The following is a 25,764-nucleotide window of genomic DNA, read 5'->3' as shown; positions in this document are numbered from 1 at the left end:
AATTTTACGGTCAGGCTGGCATTGGGCTTTTGCTTGTGGGATTTAATTTCAGTCGTTCGTGGTTTGACATGACCGTTCCTTGTATTGTCCTATTTTCTTTTGAATGCCCTTCTCTGATTTTTGCTGTTTGTAGGTGGCGTTCTTTTCAGTTTGGAGGAAGGTGCTTCTTTTTGGAATCAGCTTCTGACATGGAGAATAGTAAGTGTGTTTAGCTGCTGTATATCTAAATCGAGCATGAGATTCTGGAAATTAACCAATGGGTATATCACGCCATGTTAGTGTGCGCTAAACGCTTTTAGGCTTTTTAAATACTTCTGTGAGATTTTCACCAAAAACCTTAAAAATAAAGAGTTGCTCAGTTTTCATTTAATTTGATTACAGATTTAGCAGATTCTGTCACAATCCAGACAAGGCACAGCCAGGGCAAACATTGCAAATAAGAGACAAAATAGACGCCTATTGACAACATGCTTTCTCAATACTGACTACCAGGCTTCTAACCATGATTGACAGGAAGCTAAGAATACAATGTATTTTACACAGCTCACAAATATATATTTTTAAATATAGGGATAATTGAACATAATATTAAAGGTGCTGGTAAGGGCCAAGTTACTCTGCCTTTTAGAGATAGCCGGTACTACGAGTTAAAGGGACATGCACAAATAAAAAATGTGTGCTGGAAGGATTATTCTGATTGGAAGATGGAATAAGCCAATCTGAGTATAACCCTAGTCACAGAGTCTGAGCGTCGTGGGAACAACAAAACTAGGTGATCTCCCCAATGCAACTCCCATAAGCAGGCAAAACCACAAAACCTTTCCATCACTTTGGCTCTTTTACTGATACCCTGAAAGCTCGAAGGCTCTTGGCATTTTAATTTGGTTTTCCTGTACAAACAAAGCTACTTTTGTAGACACTGAACATGTTGACATGTTCTTTCCAAATTCTACGAAAATTAAACCGCATGCATATATCTCTCTCTTTACTTTTCCGACGAATTCCAGCGCTGCTTCTGTGTTCTGTGCCGGGGGATAACCCATCTGGCGGTTCACAAGGCTGACCTGATGTGTATCCACTTTAAAGCTAACGAGGTTTACCTCAGATTGCCCTGCCTGTTGCAAACACTGCTGTCCCATTGTCGGTTTAAATACCCCCTCTAGGGAGCTGCCATGTGGGTACTTCATCTTTATGGCTCCAGGACTTGCTCAGTTGCTGAACCCAGTCATGTTTCCAGGCATTAACAAAGAACTCTCTATTACGCCATTTTCCTTAGCCTCTGACACATAACGCAAGTAGCTGGTCACGGGGTTGAATAATTAGTTTAACTCTGTCACAGTGTATCTTCTCTCAGGGTTAGGATTTAACGTTAACCATTATATTATCCATGACCTGTGTTTGGTCCACAGCGCTAGCTTGGCGACCCATTCCTCTATTATATGTTTTACATTTAATTCTCATTGTACAGCGCTACGGAATGTGCTGGCGCTATATAAATAATATTTATAATGCTGTAAATCTATTCTATTAGTCTCATGCCACAATCTGAGGAAGCTCCATTTGACTGCCGATTGTAGAGCTGCTACAGTACCCACTGGCTTTTTGCACACTTGTCAAGTCGCCTGGCATCGCGGGACTCATGATCTGAAATTTGTACTCCTCATTACGTGACACAGCATCTCTGTTACCTGCAGTAAAGTGCTACCAAAATATGCCCCCTTTACAGGCAAGCAAGCCGTTTGTGACAGAGATGCCAATCCCAGCCCTTTCCTCTTCCTTTTTTGACCCCTGGCAAACTTGGCAACTCTGCTGTAGTCTAGGAACTAATTAATAAGATGTGCCAGTATAGGAACCATTATAATTCTCTGACAGCCTCATTTTGTATTCTTCACACAGGTGAAAGTATGTTTTAAATATTAAAGATTAAATGCTTCTTTTTAATCATTGTCATTTTTGTACAGATTATAACAGCACTTAGGACAGGGGGTTTTAACCTCTGCTTAAATTTGTAGAGAATTAATTGCTGTGCCTTCCTGTGCTTGTATCTGTTTTCTGATTGTATATATTTTTGTTCTACCTGTTAAGTTCTTTGCGTCCATGATCTCAACCTTCACGCTGAATTTCGTGCTGAGTTTTTACAACCAGAAACCGGGGGACCTTTCCAACCCAGGTCTGATTAACTTTGGGAGATTTGACACTGATGTGAGTAATGGGCTGCTTTTTCTTTACTCTCATTTTATTTATTTTCTTCATTAGGAAATTGTCAAATGTGTACTATAAACATTTCATAAGAATGTTAATGATATTTTGCACCCAAAAGCGGATTCATGCTGTAATGCACAATAAGTCCTTATTTCTTGCATTTCTGAGTGCCTGGTCTTCCCGTGGATTGCATAGGACGGGTGAGAATTAGACAGCGATCTTCTGTGCGAGATCGAGAAGATTTACTCAGAGAGCTCAGATTTTTTGACATCGCTATCCAAATCTGAGAATCTTTTCCTTTCCCTAGTGTCTGATAAATGTGTGTTTGTGATATATAAATCCCGATTGTAGCATGTCAACTACTAAAACCTGCTTTATTTAGTAATTCTTACACACTCCCACTATTGTGTTTTAGCTTAGTAAATTAAAAATAAGACCAGTCAGCCTGTGTCCATTCCAGATGAAGCTTTGGGAAACGTTCTATTATGTCCGTAGACTGGATTCTCCGCATATCTGTCCTAATGTCTCACATTCTTAATGCTGTGTATGGGTATTATATTAACTGTTACGCTCTTTTCTCAAGCATGGCAAGACCTATCTGTTGCTATTTTCTCTTTGATAAAACTCGACCGCTCTCTATAATAGCAAAAATAACCTGATCCGGTTTAATGGCGAGCCCAGTTTCGTGTCGCATCCTGTATTGTGATCACACAGGCTTTGGACTGGCAAACTCTGTAACTAATGGGAGGTTATATAGATTTATAGTTCTTTATCCCATTAGCTGCATGAGATCTATTTTACAGCAGTGATTCAGCTTTCCAGTAAGGCATTTTCCAGCTTTCTATGTTGAGCTAAATTGGGACGTTTTTATCAAAATTAGTCCTGCAAGCGCAGCTCAAATCCTTATTAATAGTTTCTAATCCCCGTCTTACTTGTGAAACCAGATTTTATTCATTGTGTAGTCTTGATGTCTAGGACACATTTGTGATTTTATTTCTGAGCCAGCTGCAGTGAGAGCAATGTATTTGTGATATCCTGTAATGGTTGTAACATTCACAAGAGCGACTCCACATTGACCTTTAAAAAAAAATATATATATATTTGTGTTTATTTTTAAGTTCAGTGTGAGTCCAAGATTATTATTCTCCCTTCTCCTGCACAAAGAAAAACTTAAAAACGAGGTAAATCTCTCATTTGATTCAAATCCTGTATTTACAGCTACTTCATTGAAGGCTGACGCCATGAAGCGCTTCAGCTTCCCAAGATAAAGCCCTTTGTTGTCCCCTTATCCCACAAATCTCTCTGTTATTAGTGCAGCTGGGATTCCTGCTAGGTGCAGTTTACTTCTACTGTGACCGCAAACCGAATGTGTGGGAGCGGGAGCTTGTAGTGTAACTAATTGTAATGTTACCTACACAGTGCAGCTAACGTGTGGGAGCCTGGAGTGTCCCTTTATTAATATAAACCCACCCAGTATAACTAACTGTAACCTAACCTACACAGTGCATCTAACATGTGGGGGAACCTGGAGTGTCTCTTTAATAATATAAACCCATCCAGTATAACTAACTGTAACTTAACCTACACAGTGCACCCAACGTGTGTGGGAGCCTGTAGTGTCCCTTTAATAATATAAACCCACCCAGTATAACTGTAACCTAACCTACACAGTGCATCTAACTTGTGTGGGGGCCTGGAGTGTCCCTTTAATAATATAAATCCACCCAGTATAACTGTAACGTAACCTACACCGTGCATCGAACGTGTGTGGGAGCCTGGAGTGTCCCTTTAATAATATAAACCCACCCAGTATAACTGTAATCTAACCTACACAGTGCACCTAACGTGTGTGGGAGCCTGGAGTGTCCATTTAATAATATAAACCCACCCAGTATAACTAACTGTAACCTAACCTACACAGTGCATCTAACGTGTGTGGGAGCCAGGAGTGTCCCATTAATAATATAAACCCACCCAGTATAACTAACTGTAACCTAACCTACACAGTGCATCTAACGTGTGTGGGAGCCTGGAGTGTGCCTTTAATAATATAAACCCACCCAGTATAACTAACTGTAACCTAACCTACACAGTGCACCTAACGTGTGTGGGAGTCTGGAGTGTCCCTTTAATAATATAAACCCACCCAGTATAACTAACTGTAACCTAACCTACACAGTGCATCTAATGTGTGTGGGAGCCAGGAGTGTGCCTTTAATAATATAAACCCACCCAGTATAACTGTAATCTAACCTACACAGTGCACCTAACGTGTGTGTGGGAGCCTGGAGTGTCCCTTTAATAATATAAACCCACCCAGTATAACTGTAATCTAACCTACACAGTGCACCTAACGTGTGTGGGAGCCTGGAGTGTCCCTTTAATAATATAAACCCACCCAGTATAACTAAATGTAACCTAACCTACACAGTGCACCTAACGTGTGTGTGGGAGCCTGGAGTGTCCCTTTAATAATATAAACCCACCCAGTATAACTAACTGTAACCTAACCTACACAGTGCATCTAACGTGTGTGGGAGCCAGGAGTGTCCCATTAATAATATAAACCCACCCAGTATAACGAACTGTACCTAACCTACACAGTGCACCTAACGTGTGTGGGAGCCTGGAGTGTCCCTTTAATAATATAAACCCACCCAGTATAACTAACTGTAACCTAACCTACACAGTGCACCTAATGTGTGTGGGAGCCAGGAGTGTGCCTTTAATAATATAAACCCACCCAGTATAACTGTAACCTAACCTACACAGTGCACCTAACGTGTGTGGGAGCCTGGAGTGTCCCTTTAATAATATAAACCCACCCAGTATAACTGTAACCTAACCTACACAGTGCACCTAACGTGTGTGGGAGCCTGGAGTGTCCCTTTAATAATATAAACCCACCCAGTATAACTAACTGTAACCTAACCTACACAGTGCACCCAACGTGTGTGGGAGCCTGGAGTGTCCCTTTAATAATATTAACCCACCCAGTATAACTAACTGTAACCTAACCTACACAGTGCATCTAACGTGTGTGGGAGCCTGGAGTGTCCCTTTAATAATATAAACCCACCCAGTATAACTAACTGTAACCTAACCTACACAGTGCACCCAACGTGTGTGAGAGCCTGGAGTGTCCCTTTAATAATATAAACCCACCCAGTATAACTAACTGTAATCTAACCTACACAGTGCACCTAACGTGTGTGGGAGCCTGGAGTGTGCCTTTAATAATATAAACCCACCCAGCATAACTAACTGTAACCTAACCTACACAGTGCATCTAACGTGTGGGAGCCTGGAGTGTCCCTTTAATAATATAAACCCACCCAGTATAACTGTAATCTAACCTACACAGTGCACCCAACGTGTGTGGGAGCCTGGAGTGTCCCTTTAATAATATAAACCCACCCAGTATAACTAACTGTAACCTAACCTACACAGTGCATCTAACGTGTGTGGGAGCCTGGAGTGTGCCTTTAATAATATAAACCCACCCAGCATAACTAACTGTAACCTAACCTACACAGTGCATCTAACGTGTGGGAGCCTGGAGTGTCCCTTTAATAATATAAACCCACCCAGCATAACTAACTGTAACCTAACCTACACAGTGCATCTAACGTGTGGGAGCCTGGAGTGTCCCTTTAACAATATAAACCCACCCAGTATAACTAACTGTAACCTAACCTACACAGTGCACCTAACGTGTGTGTGGGAGCCTGGAGTATCCCTTTAATAATATAAACCCACCCAGCATAACTAACTGTAACCTAACCTACACAGTGCATCTAACGTGTGTGGGAGCCTGGAGTGTGCCTTTAATAATATAAACCCACCCAGCATAACTAACTGTAACCTAACCTACACAGTGCATCTAACGTGTGGGAGCCTGGAGTGTCCCTTTAATAATATAAACCCACCCAGCATAACTAACTGTAACCTAACCTACACAGTGCATCTAACGTGTGTGGGAGCCTGGAGTGTCCCTTTAATAATATAAACCCACCCAGTATAACTAACTGTAACCTAACCTACACAGTGCATCTAACGTGTGTGGGAGCCAGGAGTGTCCCATTAATAATATAAACCCACCCAGTATAACGAACTGTACCTAACCTACACAGTGCACCTAACGTGTGTGGGAGCCTGGAGTGTCCCTTTAATAATATAAACCCACCCAGTATAACTAACTGTAACCTAACCTACACAGTGCACCTAATGTGTGTGGGAGCCAGGAGTGTGCCTTTAATAATATAAACCCACCCAGCATAACTAACTGTAACCTAACCTACACAGTGCATCTAACGTGTGTGGGAGCCTGGAGTGTCCCTTTAATAATATAAACCCACCCAGTATAACTGTAACCTAACCTACACAGTGCACCTAACGTGTGTGGGAGCCTGGAGTGTCCCTTTAATAATATAAACCCACCCAGTATAACTAACTGTAACCTAACCTACACAGTGCACCCAACGTGTGTGGGAGCCTGGAGTGTCCCTTTAATAATATTAACCCACCCAGTATAACTAACTGTAACCTAACCTACACAGTGCATCTAACGTGTGTGGGAGCCTGGAGTGTCCCTTTAATAATATAAACCCACCCAGTATAACTAACTGTAACCTAACCTACACAGTGCACCCAACGTGTGTGAGAGCCTGGAGTGTCCCTTTAATAATATAAACCCACCCATTATAACTAACTGTAACCTAACCTACACAGTGCATCTAACGTGTGGGAGCCTGGAGTGTCCCTTTAACAATATAAACCCACCCAGTATAACTAACTGTAACCTAACCTACACAGTGCACCTAACGTGTGTGTGGGAGCCTGGAGTATCCCTTTAATAATATAAACCCACCCAGCATAACTAACTGTAACCTAACCTACACAGTGCATCTAACGTGTGTGGGAGCCTGGAGTGTGCCTTTAATAATATAAACCCACCCAGCATAACTAACTGTAACCTAACCTACACAGTGCATCTAACGTGTGGGAGCCTGGAGTGTCCCTTTAATAATATAAACCCACCCAGCATAACTAACTGTAACCTAACCTACACAGTGCATCTAACGTGTGGGAGCCTGGAGTGTCCCTTTAACAATATAAACCCACCCAGTATAACTAACTGTAACCTAACCTACACAGTGCACCTAACGTGTGTGTGGGAGCCTGGAGTATCCCTTTAATAATATAAACCCACCCAGTATAACTAACTGTAACCTAACCTACACAGTGCATCTAACGTGTGTGGGAGCCTGGAGTGTCCCTTTAATAATATAAACCCACCCAGTATAACTAACTGTAACCTAACCTACACAGTGCATCTAACGTGTGTGGGAGCCTGGAGTGTCCCTTTAATAATATAAACCCACCCAGTATAACTAACTGTAACCTAACCTACACAGTGCATCTAACGTGTGTGGGAGCCTGGAGTGTCCCTTTAATAATATAAACCCACCCAGTATAACTAACTGTAACCTAACCTACACAGTGCATCTAACGTGTGGAGTGTCCCTTTAATAGAACAGGCTTTAGTCTGACATATGGAAAGTTTGCTTACAGAGAATGCCTTGCCTCCTCAGTTGCACAATTCCCCAAATAATGCTTTAAGTGCACAATGTGTAGAGGATGATAAGGAAGCACAGGACATTGTGTAATATCAGCCTTGTATTTACATTACAGAATATTACTTCCCATAGAAGAGAGAGAGTGCTTCACATTGTCTAGATTGTAATGAGTACAATGCATGCAGTGTATGTAAGGCTTGTTCACTAAACTGCGAATGGTGAAGAATCGATATGGACGTTGTAGTGTTAGACCTGTGTAGCTGAGCTGGAGTAATTATCCATTAAACCATTTATCTAGCTCAGTGATTTTGATATGAAATGTGCAGTTCCTAATTTAATTAGTAAACCCTGTAGGTAGTTGGCTTTAAAGGGATACTGTAGTTTAAGAAATACAAAGCTCTGATTGCCATTAGAGGCAATATTAACCATGTAATGTAATTATTGCAGTTTCTCAGTTACATTGCAGGACTAAGGGGGACAGGAACATTGCACATAGACCACTTCAATGAGCTGTCTCTTTAAGACAGAGACAGCAGCAGAAGACTAATTTCTACGTTTAGCGTGACTCCTTTTCAGTGGTGAAACATAACCGCCCAAAGTCATGGTAAATGGAATAAAAACTTTGATGTGGACGGTTGTGGGATTTTCTGAATCAGCATCTCCCCTTCCATTCAATGACCTGCTGTCTCGTGATAACATTATATGGTTTTTTTTATGGTATTTCAATTCATAAAATAGCTTCAAACCACTACTAAAAGAAATTGGTCATCCATTTAGAGGAACAGTAGTTGTATGTCATGCTCAGTCGTCAATGTTGTGTTTTTTTTTTTTTTTTCTTTAATTCTTTATTTTTGAAAGTGCATTGATTACATACATTAGTAATGTCAAAAATAGTACAGTAGTAAATTGATATTGATAACAGGTTCAAGATATGTTGCACTTTTTTTTTTTTGAATGGGAATTCAAGAGTAAACAGACAGGCTTAACAAATTAAAGGAAACTGATAGGCTATGCATGCTGCCTACAACATTTTAGTTTAAGATTATGCTACTAAGTCTGGTCATATACTGCAAATGGTCAATATAGAAGATTAATTGCGCTGTTAGGAAATACTTGCTGGAACACATTAGCTTGTAGACCTGCCGCTTCATCTGCTGGTACAGCTGATAGACCACTGGGCTCCTTGCGATTCCGTGCCAAAGAGTGCTTAGTTAGTACAAAAGTCCAGTGCAATGTGGGTGTGAATGCTTTCTTAAGAAGGACGGTGTAACGGTCCGCTGGTACCTATGCTGCACTGTCAAGGCCGAGGTGGGTATAGCTAGCCCTTGCTTGGTGGTTTGATGTGTTCTCACTCAAAACTCGGCCAGGATGGTGCGTGTAGTGGGCAGAGGGTCACGGGTGGTGGCTCCTGGCTCTGTGCCGTCGCAGCTGAAGGAGTGCAGCCCTCCACCCTATTCATGCGGGTAGGTCGCGCACATGGCTGGTATTCGGCGGCCATCTTGAGGAGCGCTGCTCGATGGTCCACGGCAGGGTGATGATTTTTAAGGCCTTAGTTGGCTCTCCAGTAGTTGCCCGTGTAGACCGGGATGACCCCCCCGGTCCAGGGGGGGAGGGGGGAGCCAGACACCAGCCGGAGACCCGGGAGAGCGGCCGTCTCGTCCCGGCTCAAGCTCCTCCACACTCCGGGTACTTGTTAGGTCGTTGCTGGTGCCAAGGAGGGTCTTGGCGGGTATCCCCGTGTACCCCATCAGCTTAAGGTCAATTTAGTCGCTTGTGGGTATTGCTGAGTGGGTTTAGGCTCTGGTCAGCGCTGATTTTGTGGCCCCGAAGCGGGAGCTCAGACATGGCACGTCTGATCCCGCCGGCGGTCAGGCCCCGCCCCCCGTCAATGTTGTATTTTAAGCTGTGAATTGTACTGGCTTTTTAAAACTTGCAGGCTGCACTGAATGTTTGATCGATCTCTCTGTCTCTATTGATTTGTTTATAGCGTTTTATACATGAAAACACCACAGTATGTGTTGGTGCTCTGCGTACATGGGAAGCAAATGTCCCCCCGATATGGAATGATTAGTCAGTACTTCTTACAGAGAACGGGAGATAATGTTTTGTATGCATATAAGACTCTTTAATTGTGTCTCATTATCTAAAAATAAAAGTTCATTTTTTGCCCACTATCTATAAATATGTACTTACATCCTTATCTATGTTTTTGCTTTTACAGGAAAATACTTACAAGTACTTTGAACTCCCCATTTTTATAGTAATGGGAGCAATAGGTAAGAGATTTCGATGTATTTTGTGTGTGGGTTTTTGTTTGTTTTTTTAATCTGCATTTCTTTATGTGGTTGGATAAAGGGGGAACCTTATATTTATGGGACTTATAGTCGTTTTATGGGAACACTAGACGTTTTCAAGCCATAAAATATCGCTACTGTGCTAATCACTATGTTTTAGCTATTTAGAATCATTTTTAAAGCTGCGGTCCTGACAAACAGACCGCCATTGTGCAGCAATCTGCGTGGCCCCGTTCTACCTTCACTGATTTCCTCCTTCCTACTATACCTAGAGCAACTTTAAATTCTGATGTTGTAGAACTTGGCAAAATGATCCAACAATTCTGCATTAAAGGGACACATTCTTTATAGCCGAATGTTTTCCTTTAAGGCATTGTAAACACAGTGCATTCTTTCTGACCTGCGTATTGGATGTGGACATCCTGCACAGTAGACATGCCATTTATTGTGGTTTTTGTTCCCGGATGTAGGTGGGATGATTGGAGCTTTATTCAATGCTCTGAACAACTGCCTGACTGTTTTCCGGATCAGGTAACTTTCTCTGTCTGTCCTGCTATGTCCTATAAATATGTCATATCTGTAAGAGCAGAATTTTCACATTAAATGGTATTTGCGTGTGTTCCCTCCTCCCTCCACGAACTCTGGTTTGCTCATTAAAGTAAACAAGGAAACGGCTTCTTTTCTCATTAGTAAGTGGATCCTGGTCATTAATGATTTCCTTGCATAAAACCAGAAGATGTATTTGGGCTCTGCAAGGTCAGACTTGTGAATAAGATCCGTGGGATAATGTTGACATTTTCACTTCATTTTCCACTGTACAATTCCGACCCCATTGATAACTGTAACATATAAAGGACTGAATCATTAAACAGTGAAATTGTAGTGAATGATTGGCTGGAACTTTGGGGAGACCATGCTTTAAATAGAGAAACACTACTTTGAGGATCCCTGCACATGCGCATCGAACGCTGTGCACATTTAAACATCCCCATTGAATAAATTCATCCTATGGGCTTCTGCGTCACATGACCTTTTACTCGGTCGTTGCTGTGGAAGCACCTACAGTGGCTGTCAGTATGTCCGTCTCTGGAAGCATTGCAGTTTCTATCAGATTAGACGCACTATGCGTGACTATAGTGTCTCTTTAATATCCCATGGAATGCTAGTTGCCTTGCAGGATTTGGCGTTTTTCTTGTGGCAAACTGGGAAATATGCTATCCTCACTCCGCTAAATTATTATTGCTATCAGACAGCTCACTGGGTTGTAAATCTTTTTATGCAACAAAATTGTGGAGCGCTCTGCTTCTACGGACCTGCCTCCGCGGTCAGTGGTCCTGGTTACTGAACGGAGTCCCATAATTCTGTGCCAGCCTGTTAATTTCCAGAACTAGCTACAAAGATGCAATTGGAAGAACGGGTGCGTGCCAGATGAACATGCTAGACCCTGCATTTATGTTGTTCCAATGAAACATCTGCTGGGATTATAGTTTCTAAATTCTGTGTTTTCCAGTCACCAGCTTTACTTCATTCAGTGATATTTTATTATTTATATAGCGCCATCAGATTCCGTAGCGCTGTACAATGGGTGGACTAACAGACATGTAATTGTAACCAAACAACTGGACGTACAGGAACAGAGGGGTTGAGGGCCCTGCTCAATGAGCTTACATTCTAGAGCAGGGGTAGGCAACCTTCGGCTCTACAGATGTTGTGGACTACATCTCCCTTGATGCTTTGCCAGCAATATGGCTGTAAAAGCATTATGGGAGATGTAGTCCAAAACATCTGTAGAGCCGAAGGTTGCCTACCCCTGTTCTAGAGGGAGTGGGGTATAGTGATACAAAGGGTAAAAGTAGGGGGTGATATGAAAGTTAATTGATTTATCGAGACAACAAATTATGTACAAAATGCAAGCCATATATGGGAATTTGAGGGAGAAAAAAAATATCTTTCTTCCATAACCAGGAATTTAATGACCTGGCAATGAATTGCAATAATTTGAAAAAACAACCTGTAAAATTTAGTCTTAAAGATATCATGGTCTTTGTAGAATTACCTCGTTTGAGATTAAGAACGTCATTGGCACAGTCAGAGTTTAAATTACTGACCCCAAATTGTAGCGTATTGAAAGACAAATTGCAAAATTTAGGCTGAAATAGCCAAGCTGTGACATTTTTTCATAACTGCACTTATTGACAATTTTAAAATAAATTCCAGTAGTGAAATTGTCAAAACACTAACTTTTTGTTTCTTTTTTATCAGATGTTAATATCTGTTTTTATTTATTTATTTTTACCAGCTGTCATTCAAATCTATTTTTATTTTTTTGACGGTGAGATGTCCCTTTCCATCCAGGGTGGTTTAGGGTTAATGGTGTTAATTTTCTGGAATGGGGAATGGGGAAAGTAAAACTGTTTTGCAGTTCAGGTTTCTAAAGATACATTACTCATATTTCCATCATTCGTAGGGATTAGTTCCCCAGCCTGCATCTCCCGGGACACATCTGGTACACAGCTGAATCTTGACATTGAGTACTTTGTGCAGAATTCAATATTCAGTCATTCTCTGCTGGAGAGCCGTGGGCTTTATGGGCCAGACAAACTTTAATTTCTATCCCCTGGGAGTACGATTAATGTGACATTTTAGAATGATTTATGGAGTATAGCGGGGGCAGAGGGGGAATAGGATGAGCTCAGTGCCTGCCATATGATATTAAAGAGCAAAGTACCTGTCCATGCAGGGGCCGCAGGCATTGGATTATGAGCATTTGAAGTACCTGCAGTACACCATAAGCCAGAGGCAGGCAACCTTTGGCAATCCAGATTTTGCATACTACATCTCCCAGAATGCTCTGACAGCCATAATGCTGGCAAAGCATCAAGGGAGATGTAGTCCACAACATCTGGAGTGCCAAAGGTAATCTACCGATGGGAGCTGTGTGTTCAGGCAATAGCTGTGCTGCCATCTAGTGGTTTAGCTATGCTTTACACACAGTTTCTTTGTTTTGGGATATACAGGTCGTATTAATTTTCTCCTACAATGTTTGTTGGGATTTTAAAAGGTGTCTCTGCTCTGAACTTGTTAATTACCGCCAGAAAAAAAGCTTTGTGTTTGCCTGGGCATGTGCTTATTATTTATCCTAGCAAAGTTTTCTGTCACTTCCTACAAAGTCTGAATTGAAAAACGGGGGAATAAATGCCTGCGATGTGGGGTTACTTAAGATCCACCTATCCTATCAAATATAGGGAATAAGTCACACCTTATAGCCATACTATGTTTGAATCCACGACTGTTGCAAAGTTCCATAATCTTTCTGGATCCTACTCAAATCTTAACATAAGCTAAGACAGAATGTTTTAACTAGCCTTCTAAAATGTATTCCTTTTTTTCTTCTTGTGCTTGCTGTTGCAGAACCACTATTAAGAAATTCATGTTCTAGGTTTGCAGCTCAATTTTTCTCCTCCACCTAATAGACAAGGCATTTTTTTTTTTATATTTGTTTTGTCCTAATGAGACTGATGTACCAGATCTAGAATGCTCGGTATAAACAGAAATAATATCTTGGAGCAAACGTCAAGACACTGAATTTGAAACTACATGTGCACGGTCAGGTGAAGGGAAACAGTCTTGTATGACGTGGTTGTTATACAGAGTTATTAATGCGCTTCTGTTTAATTTGTGGTTTATTCATGTCAGTTATTGCGACGTGGGTTTGATATTTATCTCCTTGTTTCCAGGTATCTTCACCGTCGCTACTTACAGGTGATTGAAGCCATGTTGGTGGCAGCTGTTACAGCCACCGTATCCTTCGTCATGATCTACTACTCCACAGATTGTCAGCCGCTGCGTGAGGATGCCGTGGAGTACCCCCTGCAGGTAAGTTGGTTCTGGATATCTGCACTATGTATGTCCTCTAGCTCAAGAGTGGGCAAGTCCTAGAGACAAGAAAATTACTACCACTTACCAAAAAAACAACTAATCAACACTTTTTTAATAAAAGAAGCTGCTGCTTTCTGGTAACAAGTGTTTTAAGCAAATGTTTACATAAAAAGTGTTATTACGTCGGGGGGGCGGGGCCTGACAGCCAGGATGGCCATCAGCACTTTCCAAGAGCTCCGACAATAATGTGCTAAAATCAGCTACTTACGACTGACTCTACACCCAAAGCAGCCCGGGCCAACTGGAGGACGAAGCAGAAGCAAACTGGGATCACGGGGAAACCTATCCCTTACGTACACGCCATGATACCGCTCCGTCCGGCCATGCGGCCTAGCACTAAACAGGGCCATGTGCTTGGGGGAGGCAGCCGATCCCTCTGCACAGAACAGGCGCCCGACAGAAGGCTCACGACAGCCCTACTACCCCCCCCTTGAACCGGTGGGGGTAATACCGATCCCCGCTGGGGTCACACACAGCAACACCGCTGACTGATCCCATGCAGTCACGGAAGCCACCAAATTTAGCAGCCACAGCTTCACCCACGCGACCCTGGGAGAGCACCAACTGCCTCACCGAACAAACGGACTACACCGCAAGGCTGCACGAGATATTTAAAACTTCAGGAGAAACCTGGCCCTGCGCCAAAGGCAGCAAGCGAATCCTCAGCAGGATAACAGCCCACATCAAAGACCTCGTGGCACCCACAAAATAGCCTCTACACCCGGTCTCTGGCTCCCCCACAGCCAACCCCACCGCTCGACTCCCCGGTCCAGACAGCGGAAGGCAGCAGGGGTCACCCGGTCCCCCACTGGGCTGGGAGGCCACAAAAGACAGCACCCTACCCACCGCCCATATACCAGAAAGGTCACCCAGGGATCGGCGCTCCCGGAGGCCCACAGTCCCACCGCACATCGCGGGGTGACCCGTGGACACAGGAGAATGACTCCCATCTCAGCTTGGGCTGGGGGAAAGGAGCGGCCGCAGCTCTCTCACTGCGGAACCACCCGATGCCAACAGCGACGCCATTCCGGGCGGAGCACCGAGAGGGCAAGAGGATTGGACTTACCTATTCAGGCTCCACCACTACCGTTGACGGGGATCCTGATGCTGGACCTAGATGTAGACTTCCGTGCTACCTGCCAGGGACACTACACACTCGGATAGGTACACTGAGGGCCCATCTCCTTCAAGCTCACGAAGCTTACCGCAGCCTCAAGGTTTATGAGTTTATATGCCAGTTCAGTCACTCTAACATGCCGGCTGATGCACGTACCTGCATACCATAACGACTAGAATGTCCTTTTGTTAGAAAGTATTGCCTCTTTTCTTTTTTAGGTTACAATTTCCAGCACACAAGGGCCACATTAACATAACATAATAAAAATATGCCTTAACCTTACGAATAGCACCCTGCGGCTACTAAGCTACAGAAATAATCCTAGTTCAGCATGTTACAAGTTCTCTTTTTCATAGATGTTATTGTTAGGCTACTCATTATGTATAAATTGTGCTTATTGCCATCTCAATCTCTGACATAACTTTAACCCCTTAAGGACCAAACTTCTGGAATAAAAGGGAATCTTGACATGTCACACATGTCATGTGTCCTTAAGGGGTTAAGCTAGTTTATTACTCTCAAAATATTTATCTCCAGTGCCACAATATCAAATCTCTTGAAAAGCCTGTACCTATTATCGTGGCATAGCAAACATGTATGTCAAACTTTTGCACAACAAAAATAAAGAATAAAAAAAAAAAAGTTACTATGTCTCTGTTGTAACACTGGAGCCACCCTGGGACTTGGACATGCCTTTTAAAAGTGTGTTTTTTCTTTCTCTAGCTGTTCTGCGCTGATGGGCAGTACAGCGCCATGGCGTCTGCCTTTTTTAATACGCCGGAGAAAAGTGTACGCAGCCTCTTCCACGATCCTCCAGGTTAGCGCTAATGTTTCCTGTCTGAGTGCCCTGGGAGTTGTCGTGAAATAGTCCCATATTTCTAAGATCCTGTTTGTGACTCTCTTCTCAGGTACTTTCAACCCCCAGACGCTGGGCTCATTCACTCTGCTGTATTTCTTCTTGGCGTGCTGGACGTACGGCCTGACTGTGTCGGCGGGAGTTTTCATCCCATCCCTTCTGCTTGGAGCCGCCTGGGGCAGACTTTTTGGGATCTTCCTAACGTATATTCCAAATTCTGTATGTGTGTTTGGTTTTATCCCCTTTTCCTCCAGTGTGATACCGATCTAGTTGTTTGAAACACACTGAACCTGCATTGCGTTTTATTTGGTTTTAATCTCTGATGGATCACCTTGGAAATAGAGTTTACAAACCTCAAGGAAATATAGGTCACAAACATGTAGTTGCACCAAAATATAATTCACAAACATCTCAGGAGCCAAACACGGCTGTCCCTGCCCGATAAGACTACATTCAGACCGGCACACTGAAAGCTGCTGGATAAGATATGAAAACATCCTAAATATAGTTGTGAGTTGGCACTGAAATGGCCCCGATTGTTGTAAATCATGGGCTCCCATTTATTATCCATTGTTTTCTGTTGCAGTAGTCCTGATAATGCCCGTATGCTTATTGGGAGGGAATACATAGTTATTATACCTTTGACCTCATAGAAGTTGCTACATGGCGCAAAATACCATTGTTGCAATTTCAGAATTTATTTCTGCCACATTAGAAAGAAGGAAGCAATAGGCCTAGCAATAAAAGACTGGTCTGCTTCATGATCATTAGTCTCTTAGGAGACATATTTGGTTTAAATGCCTTCCAAAGTCTCCTGTGCAACCATTTGAGAAACAGATGGCTGAGCGGCATTTTAGGGAATTAAAATTAATATTCTCTGTTTTTTGTTTCCCAGACATGGGCTGATCCTGGTAAATACGCTCTGATGGGAGCAGCAGCTCAGCTTGGTAAGTAGACTTTGGTTTCTACCCAGAATCCTCTTGGTTTGTCACAGTGGTCTATGTGATTTGTTTATCAGTAGGAGCGTGTCCCTAGTATAATGAAATTTTAACTGCTCTTCTTTATCTTAAGGTGGGATTGTAAGGATGACGCTAAGTCTCACGGTCATTATGGTGGAAGCTACAGGAAACGTCACCTATGGTTTCCCAATTATGCTGGTCCTCATTACGGCTAAAATAGTGGGCGATATTTTCATTGAGGTAAGTGGGCATTCTGACCTGTCGCTGTGAGTCTCCATGCACACATTGCAAGCTGTAATTCCCTTTGTCCATACAATTTGTACCATGCTGGGTGGCAGCACAGCAGGGATTTATGGGAGTTTTAGTTCAGCTGTCAACATTCTAAGGTGAAACCAGATAATTGAATTGATCGCAGTAACCCCTGCTGTGTCAACCAAGACCAGTTACATAGTAATGAGCTACAAATAACGATTGGTTTGGCCTTTTACGTATCTCTATTCCTGCTGTTGATCCCTGCCGTACAGGGATTTATGGGATAATATCCGCATTCCATTAGACATTTTTTAGGCGCTTCATGATTGGTTGAAGCAATTTGTTCTCTGGACAATCTGAAAAACGTGGGATTTACAGTAAAAACCAAAGCTTCAAAACGGTAGTACCTTAATTTAAATTCATATAGGGGTTCATAAATACGTTCTTTAATGGAAAATTTTAGAGTGTCCCTTTAATGGGGGTGTGTGAGAAACCAAAAGGCATTGATGGTAAAACCATGAGAATAATAGCAAGGATTCTAAAGAAAGTAGTGTATATAAAATATTTAGTCATTTGTATCCCTATGGGCTTTTTGCAGTTATATATATATATATATATATATATATATATATATTTTAACATTTGTAAAATAAGATTCTATATGATCTGTTGGTGAGGGTGAACACTGTCTCCCATTCCCTTTCTCGTTCCTGTTGTTCAGTCGATGGTGTCCTGAGTTGACTTAGGTGCAGTGCGTTCTGTGTGGTTCTCCTGCTCATATATGCTGCCATTTTTATCATAACTCGCACTTATCTAGCACCGACATATTGTGCAACGCTTCAGTTATATCGTTGGGTTATATATTACTAACGATGACAGACATGAGGTGACGTGTGCCCTACAAAAACGAGATTACTTTCTTTTGTACAGAACGTATTCTTTATACTGCACTGTGTAAATGTATAAATGTCTTCCGTATTCCATCAGGGTCTTTATGATCTTCACATTAAGCTGCAGAGCGTCCCGTTCCTGCATTGGGAAGCCCCAGTTACATCTCACTCCCTAACTGCCAGGTAAGTACAATGCTTGATTCACCCCTTTCATACTCTGAGTACAGAACACTATAGACCCTAGTGGAGACATTGCTGTTTGTACTATATCAAGCCACTTATTTGGAAATGCTGCCCTCTTGTGTTTATTTTGAGCTATTGCTAGTTGTAATTTTTTGGGAAGCAGTATTGAGGTTTTTTTTTTCTCTTATTAATTCATTTTATTTTTTTTTTTTTTAGCAATTTTGTGAACATGCAGAGTGCATACTTTAGAGAGTAAATCTTGATCTAAATGTTATTATTGACCAATGCACAGTAAATTATATATCTAATATTTGTGATCAGGATGCAAAACCATATATCCAACATTTAAATCCTAAATGTCTTTCTATACTAGGCTATTTTTAGCCAGGGTTGGTTTTTAATTCCATTATCTGGTTACAGCAATTAGGTCGGATCAGGCTGTCATTCATTGTTGCTTATTTATCCTATTTCGCTAATCCCATATACTTTTCTGACCTGATATAGTGTGTATTATGTAGGCATCTAGCACCTCTCCTAACTGCTGCCTTTGGTCTACCAGGTTATACTTGATGGTTTACCTCCGTATTTTCAGTATTATTAATAAAGTTTTTGTTATTTTCTAGATTTCACTGGGATTTTAATCTAGTGGTCACTCCTCTCTATGAGAGTGGTCTCTTAGGTTTTTCCTCTATATTTATAGATTACTTTGGGTTACCCCCGTCTTCCTAGTCTAGGTGACCACATTGGTTAAGGCACAAGGTGTGGGAGCTCTGTTAAGCCCCTATCCTAGACCTTTACCTTTCCTTCTCAGTATTACTTTCCATATATCCAAAATTAAATACATCTGTGCAACAGAGTAACTCTGTGATAATGATTAAAAAAGGAAAGCAAAATTACATGTCTGCAGGGCAGGAAGGAACTACCTTGCTGTTATTTCTTTGTGTATTATTATTATTATTATTTTTGTAATATTATATTGTATCTCAATGCATACTTCCTGGTAAAATATTTAAAAAATTAAATACATTTCTTTAAATGTCTATTTCATCTGAGTGTACATTTTATTTCCCTGTTTTTCAGGGAAGTGATGAGCACACCAGTCACCTGTCTGCATAGGCGTGAAAAAGTGGGAATCGTTGTGGACATCCTAAGTAACACTGCGTCCAATCACAACGGCTTTCCTGTGATTGAAAATAACGGCGAAACTGGACAGGTCTGAAACGAGTTTTACTCCCTCTTGTAGACAATGCCTACCACCAACTCTATTATAGCGACTTAAGGGCTTCAATTTATTCCCAGTACAATGTTACTGACCCTCGAACCAGTTTGAAGACCATTTACCAATATCACATAATATTTCAATTGGTTCATCCCCCCCCATATCATGGGGAACAAAAACATTGCATTCAGCTTGAAATTACAATGATTCCACTGTGCGTGACACTTATCAGACGCAGAGTAATGTCTAAGAAAGAATATGCCAATTAATGTGCTTTGTGTGACAGCCGTTACTCATAGACAGTGACTTACTCTGCCAAGTATATATAGTAAAACTTCTGTTTCCATTTTTATTGAATTCCTCAATGCAATGAACCCATCTTTCTGTGTTTGCAGCCGTCCAGGTTATGCGGTTTGATCCTACGGTCCCAGCTGATTGTTCTGCTCAAACACAAGGTAAATCCACGTAGAACGTTCTTAGCTGGTACATCGGTTATTCTGTCCGGACATGGCCCCCGCTGGTTGCTGGTTTAGGGAAGGACACAGGCGCTCACAGCTTGCATGAAATGCTTTCAGTACCACTGAATCTTCACATAAAAGAAGCGGTTTAATTATTTTTTCTTCTTCTTCGTGATTTCATTCTTGTGTTATAAATTACAATCAGATATTGCAAACTTTCAGACGAGGCATTTCATGCAGATTGACATTTCACATAATCCTCGAACGCCCTTTTTATTTCTTTATTTTTTTTTTCTTTTATACACATTACTCATTATGTGAGAGCTGTGTACTGGGAATGGTCTCAACAAACTTGCAAAAGCTAGTAAAAAAAAGTGCACTGGCTTGGATTCATTGTATCTATTGAAACACTATCATTTGCATGAAATGCTTTGTGCTTTTACATATGGAATAATTTCATAGTATTTTTTATATCACTTGTGACAGTCTCACTTTATTAAGAGTGTAATATGAAGGGTTAGCACAGAGTATGGGATTATATGATGCAGCGTTCCAGGCTCCCTTCTGGCCCTTTCAGTGGGTATAAAATGGTGCAACCTGCGTAGCAGTTTCAAGGCTTGGCGAAGACCTCTTGTCTAACCCAGTTATTATATGGACCTGTGATGAAGACCTTTGAAAATGAATGCATTGTGTCTTCATCTGCTACTCCTAGGTTTTCGTTGAGAGGGAGAACATGAGCATGATCCAAGGGCGCCTGACGCTAAAGGATTTCCGAGACGCCTACCCACGCTTCCCGCCAATCCAGTCTATCCATGTGTCGCAGGATGAGAGGGACTGCCTCATGGATCTCACGGAGTTCATGAACCCTACTCCCTATACTGTGCCCCAGGTACACAAGCATTCACCATGCTCTATGACTGTCCTGCTAGACAGTAAATAATAATCACTTAACCCATAATACAACACTGGGATTTGCTATTTAAATATACAACATTTGCTGTTTGGGATTTATGAGCTCTGAATGTTTTTGTTTTTTTGGGGGGAGAAATTAAAATATTTGAATAGGCCTCAGATATGTTTGGACTATTTAGGCACTAGTGGTTTGATATGGCGCAGAATAAATGAATTTGCAAGACAGATAGACATCAGGACTTTGGGTTATAGTGTAAGTCCATTATGCTATCGCTATGCACAACGTTTTATGAAATAAGCACATTCTAAGTTGGGATGTAGGAATGGGCTTCATGGGTTACAGTTAAATGGTTATGCATTGGAGAAAGCAGTCAAGGTTAGAGGTGAACCAATGATTCCAGAAAATACCAGACCCCAATGCAAATGTAACCACTTTTAGGAGCCAAATTGTGTCTCTTTGGAATAACCTCAGTGTTACATCAACATGCAGTTTCCTGCTTATTCATCAATAGGATGTCTGCATTTATTAATTATCGAGTCATTCCATTTTTTAATCTGATCCTTTGAGAATCTATTATGAAGAAATATATTTAACATGTTAATTAACAAAGTATTAACCATTTCCTTTTCTTGTAGGAAGCATCTTTGCCTCGGGTATTTAAATTATTCCGTGCCCTTGGCCTAAGGCACCTTGTCGTGGTTGACAACCGTAATCGAGTAAGTAGCCTGTTAATAGAACCCAGAACCCCTTCATACATGCACGTACAGCAGCTATCCTCCTTGGGGAAAAGTCTCCAGCAATCGTCTGGCTCATTACATTCTGCAGATCATTTTGTAATGCTGCCAGTGTTTGTTCAGTAAACTACAGATTTACAAGGTCAAGTGAGACCTGTATTAACGGCTGCTAACAGCAACATTTTATGTTGATCTGACATTTATTTCCATAAAAAAAAAAAATTCTTGCTAGGGGTGGATATTGATCATTTAATTATATTATTGATTTTACAGTCTGTTGGCAGGTTGTATTGCTCCGATATAGGATCTATTTCTAAAGTATCCATTTTTCTTCCTCTGCAGGTGGTTGGTCTGGTAACTAGAAAAGATCTTGCTCGGTACCGAATAGGAAAGCATGGTTTGGAAGAAATATCGTTGGCACATACGTGATTTTGCACCATTTCCCCCCTTTTTCTTGGAAATGAAGCTGTGTTCTGGGATGGCACTGCCATGTTTACGGCCTCCGTGGACAAGGGTGGATTGACGGCTTGACCTACCAGACTACTTTGCCATGTATTAGACCCTTGCGGCCAGAGCAGTTTGCTCCTTGAACCTCTGTTATCAAAAGGGTTAAAGGTTACAATATTTTTCAATTCCACTGACCCTATGCTGCTCCTCTCTAAACCAGCTCTCTGAAAATTGCCATGATGCTGCTGAACATAATCGATTTTCTTTTGCAAGTGAGCCTCCCTTCTGGAATTTGGACCTCTATTTACATGGAATCCGGTCTCCGAGCATTCTTCGAACTTGATGTCCTGAAAATGGCATCCAGAGTTTGAATCCTAAATTGGTCTTAAAATGATAATAATAAAGTAAATGCTCTCTCTTTCACTGATATACCGGTATATATTTTGCACTGAAATCTGACTTTTTTAAAAATATAGAACCAAAATAAAATGATAGGATATGGACTTCTCATTGTACCGAGGATTCTCTGTAATTGTTGTTAGGCGATGCTCAGGTAATACAGGATAGGTTTCTTTTTCACTTAAGCTACATTTGTAAACAGTTTAGATCATTAGTATTTCCAAAATGTGTCCGCTATGCATTCAGACCCCTGGGCTATTTAAGATACTGTGATGGTATCTGCGTTATTTTTAAACCCCCAGAGTTTAAACAGATACATACGATTGGGCTACCTCTCTGACTGTCCGTTAGTGTTAACAAACCTCCACTGATCTGGCTGTGTAACAAAACGAACGTTCACTTTGTTTTAACAGATACAAAGCTTTCTGCAATCTAATTCCTTACCCTCGGTAACAATCTGTAACTTCTCAATTACACAGCTTGCGTTCTAAGTAAGGTACATTGCTGACAAACAAGATTTAATGTAAGCATTTCCTGCCTGGGCAGTGGTAGGAGAACATGCAGTAACATAATAAACTGTAAACTTTGAGAGCAGTGAACTGTTTTCATGTTAAACTAATACTTAAATAAATCTGTTTAAACTGTATGCCAAGTAAAAAATATTCTGCTTGACCCAACGGACGCCTTATAAGATGATCCAGTATGCTGTATACCAAATATCCCATTTATAAACAGGGTACTCACTGTGTATTTTCACACCTGTTTACATGCAACTATTCTTATGCCAATGTGCATAGCTGAGAGACGCATTTATAATGTTGTTTAAAGTACAGGATTTTTTTTAATTTAGACTTTTCAGGGTTAGTTTTTTATTTTATTTATTTTTTCTAACCTCAGCTGCTGATTACGTGCTGAAGTGTGAAATGAACAAAACGCCTACTGGCAAGTGGCTATTATTTTTAATTGGTTTGAGGTGTCTGACTGCAGTACAGTCATTTCACCAGTAGGCTGCACTGCAGATTTTGAAAACCTATATTTGAATAAAAAAAAATAAAAAAATCTTGGATCAAAATAAAGGCTGTAATATAAAAACAAAAATAGTGAATTGAGATAATGTTAATCCTGAAGTTGCGATGAGAAGTGTTTAGACCTGTTTTGATTGTCCTAAAATATTGGTTCATTTTCTCAAGTCATATCACAACAGAAATAAAATAATCTCTGTGTATTTTATGCATCGTACGGTCTTGTTTAATCATAACCTGTAAACTACTTTCAGGACCCATTTTATATTCTACTATCACAATCTGACCCTTAAAGACCTGATGTCTGCATGTAATTTCTGTTTATATAAACCTATTGGCCCACAATGCACTGCTGTTAAATAATTTAGATGTTCCATCTGAAATTGAAACCTTAAACAGATTGTTATAAATGCATTGTCTGTCATGTGTCCCTAAAAGGGATCTGTCACTTCCTGGGATTTTCAATATTCTGTTTACTTTTCCCTATACATAACAAAAGTATATTTGATGTGGAGTGTAAAATAAAGTGAAACGTAGAATTCACCCCTCTTTATACTGCAAATGGGCTCCATCTAAGCTCCCTGTCAATCATTGCTATAAGCTCCACCCTTTACACCTGGCAGTCAGCATAGAGAAATTAAACAATGTATCTATTTGTCCTCTTCATTTGCAATATGTGCCCTGGCTGTGCCTTGTCTGAACTGGATTATGATGTAGTTTTGCTAAATCTATAATATATATGTAAAAAAACACAAGATTTACAGGTGATTTTTCAATGTTTTTGTCTACTGTGTCCATTCCAGTGAAGTGTCAGTTCCCCTTTAACCTGCTACAGCTGTAATGGGATTGACCGGATGGATGCTCCAGTCTAGTTCTTTGGGTGGACTAATGTGTGCAGAGGTCATGTAAAGGTGTGTGAATATTGCATTTCCGCATCGCTAGCAGGTGTGCTTGGTACTTTAGAGATTACAATTGCTGTAGACAGGCGGTACAGTAAATGCAGTCAGTATGCTGGCATTATAAGAGATGGTACAGTTTGTGTTATGTATTGTTGGAGTGGGGTGTCTGTACGCTGCAAGGGTTACACTGTCAGTGGATATTGAAGGAGTCTGGGAAAGAAACGATGCAATAAATGGAACAAGTTAAATCTGTTGTGTTTTATGAATGTATTGCTTCGTTTAAAGTGTTTTATCTGTGGATTTATTGAGGCTTGTAGTTTGATTGGGTACAGGTATGTAGAAAATGTTGGTGGAGTTTCTTTTTAATTAACCCCTTAAGGACACAGGACATGTGTGACATGTCATGATTCCCTTTTATTCCAGAAGTTTGGTCCTTAAGGGGTTAAAGGAGAGTATAAAGACTATGTGGGTACATGAAAATACAAGTGATTCGTCTGAATAAAATGGCTTTTAGACGACGAATGAACAAATTCAGAAATTTGGTTCGTTCATAAACTCACCGAATCGCCTGTTGCAAAATACTTTTTTCGGCTATGGGTTAAAATTATTTTAATAAGGTTAATTGATAAATGAACCAAATTTCGTAATTGATCCTTTTGACAACTGCCAGGCATTTTATATGGACAAATCACTTAAACACGTCTAAAATGGCGGGTTACACGGTTCCCAAGCATTTTGCAAATCACACCAAATGTCCAGGATTTGTCAGTATCCCTATCGGAACAGCATATAGCTTGATCGCTCGAACACTTCAATCTACTTGGATACAGTAAACAATAGCCTTTATTCCAGTTTCACATTCGGACTGGGGCATGCAAGGAGGGGAATCATTGATCAACACAAATACCAGCTACACATTCCTGTTATGTAAATTTCCTGCATTTAGATAAATGTCTGACACCTCATCCATGACTGTTAGATAACTGCTAATTTCTTTTAATTGATAGTGCATTCTTCTATACTACTTTTGACCTGGAATTTTATAATTTAACCCTTGCACTCTGCTGTTAGATTATCTGTACAGAATATTTGTGTTATGTTATTGTTTGGTCTGATGTATAAAATATTCACTTTGTGTTTTCTTTGGTTTGGAGTTTGCAATAAAGTATGAAGAGCTGACATTGAAATATATAAACCTAATTTCTCTCTCATTTTATAGCGGTTGATGGTTGGATTCCTTTCTATAAACCACTAATATCGATGCAATGGGCCTTTTTTTTTTTTTTTTTTTTAAATTTCCATAATACAGACAGTGACTCGAGTATAAGCTGAGTTGGGGTTTTTCAGCACAAAAAATGTGCTGAAAAACTCTGCTTATACTAGAGTATATACGGTACTTATC

General features: G+C 40.9%; 1 protein-coding gene across 2 annotated transcripts in view; it reads left to right on the top strand.

The window, feature by feature from the left end:
- CLCN7 (chloride voltage-gated channel 7) overlaps nucleotides 1–25,557 on the top strand; it is a 40,230-nt gene extending 14,673 nt beyond the window's left edge. For both annotated transcript variants that reach the window (XM_063430702.1, XM_063430701.1), the window contains 15 exons: nucleotides 134–198; nucleotides 2,086–2,202; nucleotides 10,003–10,057; nucleotides 10,546–10,606; nucleotides 13,813–13,951; nucleotides 15,855–15,948; nucleotides 16,040–16,206; nucleotides 16,883–16,934; nucleotides 17,059–17,186; nucleotides 18,186–18,271; nucleotides 19,352–19,484; nucleotides 19,886–19,945; nucleotides 20,661–20,837; nucleotides 21,497–21,577; nucleotides 21,938–25,557. In XM_063430702.1, the coding sequence (XP_063286772.1) occupies nucleotides 134–198; nucleotides 2,086–2,202; nucleotides 10,003–10,057; nucleotides 10,546–10,606; nucleotides 13,813–13,951; nucleotides 15,855–15,948; nucleotides 16,040–16,206; nucleotides 16,883–16,934; nucleotides 17,059–17,186; nucleotides 18,186–18,271; nucleotides 19,352–19,484; nucleotides 19,886–19,945; nucleotides 20,661–20,837; nucleotides 21,497–21,577; nucleotides 21,938–22,024 (1,502 nt within the window). In that variant the 3' untranslated portion in view covers nucleotides 22,025–25,557. The remainder of the gene's footprint in view (nucleotides 1–133; nucleotides 199–2,085; nucleotides 2,203–10,002; nucleotides 10,058–10,545; nucleotides 10,607–13,812; nucleotides 13,952–15,854; nucleotides 15,949–16,039; nucleotides 16,207–16,882; nucleotides 16,935–17,058; nucleotides 17,187–18,185; nucleotides 18,272–19,351; nucleotides 19,485–19,885; nucleotides 19,946–20,660; nucleotides 20,838–21,496; nucleotides 21,578–21,937) is intronic.
- Nucleotides 25,558–25,764: the final 207 nt, after the last annotated feature.

Source organism: Pelobates fuscus, chromosome 8, assembly GCF_036172605.1.
Source record: "Pelobates fuscus isolate aPelFus1 chromosome 8, aPelFus1.pri, whole genome shotgun sequence".
In the NCBI taxonomy this organism is placed as follows: domain Eukaryota; kingdom Metazoa; phylum Chordata; class Amphibia; order Anura; family Pelobatidae; genus Pelobates; species Pelobates fuscus.
This window is presented reverse-complemented; position numbering and strand designations above follow the sequence as displayed.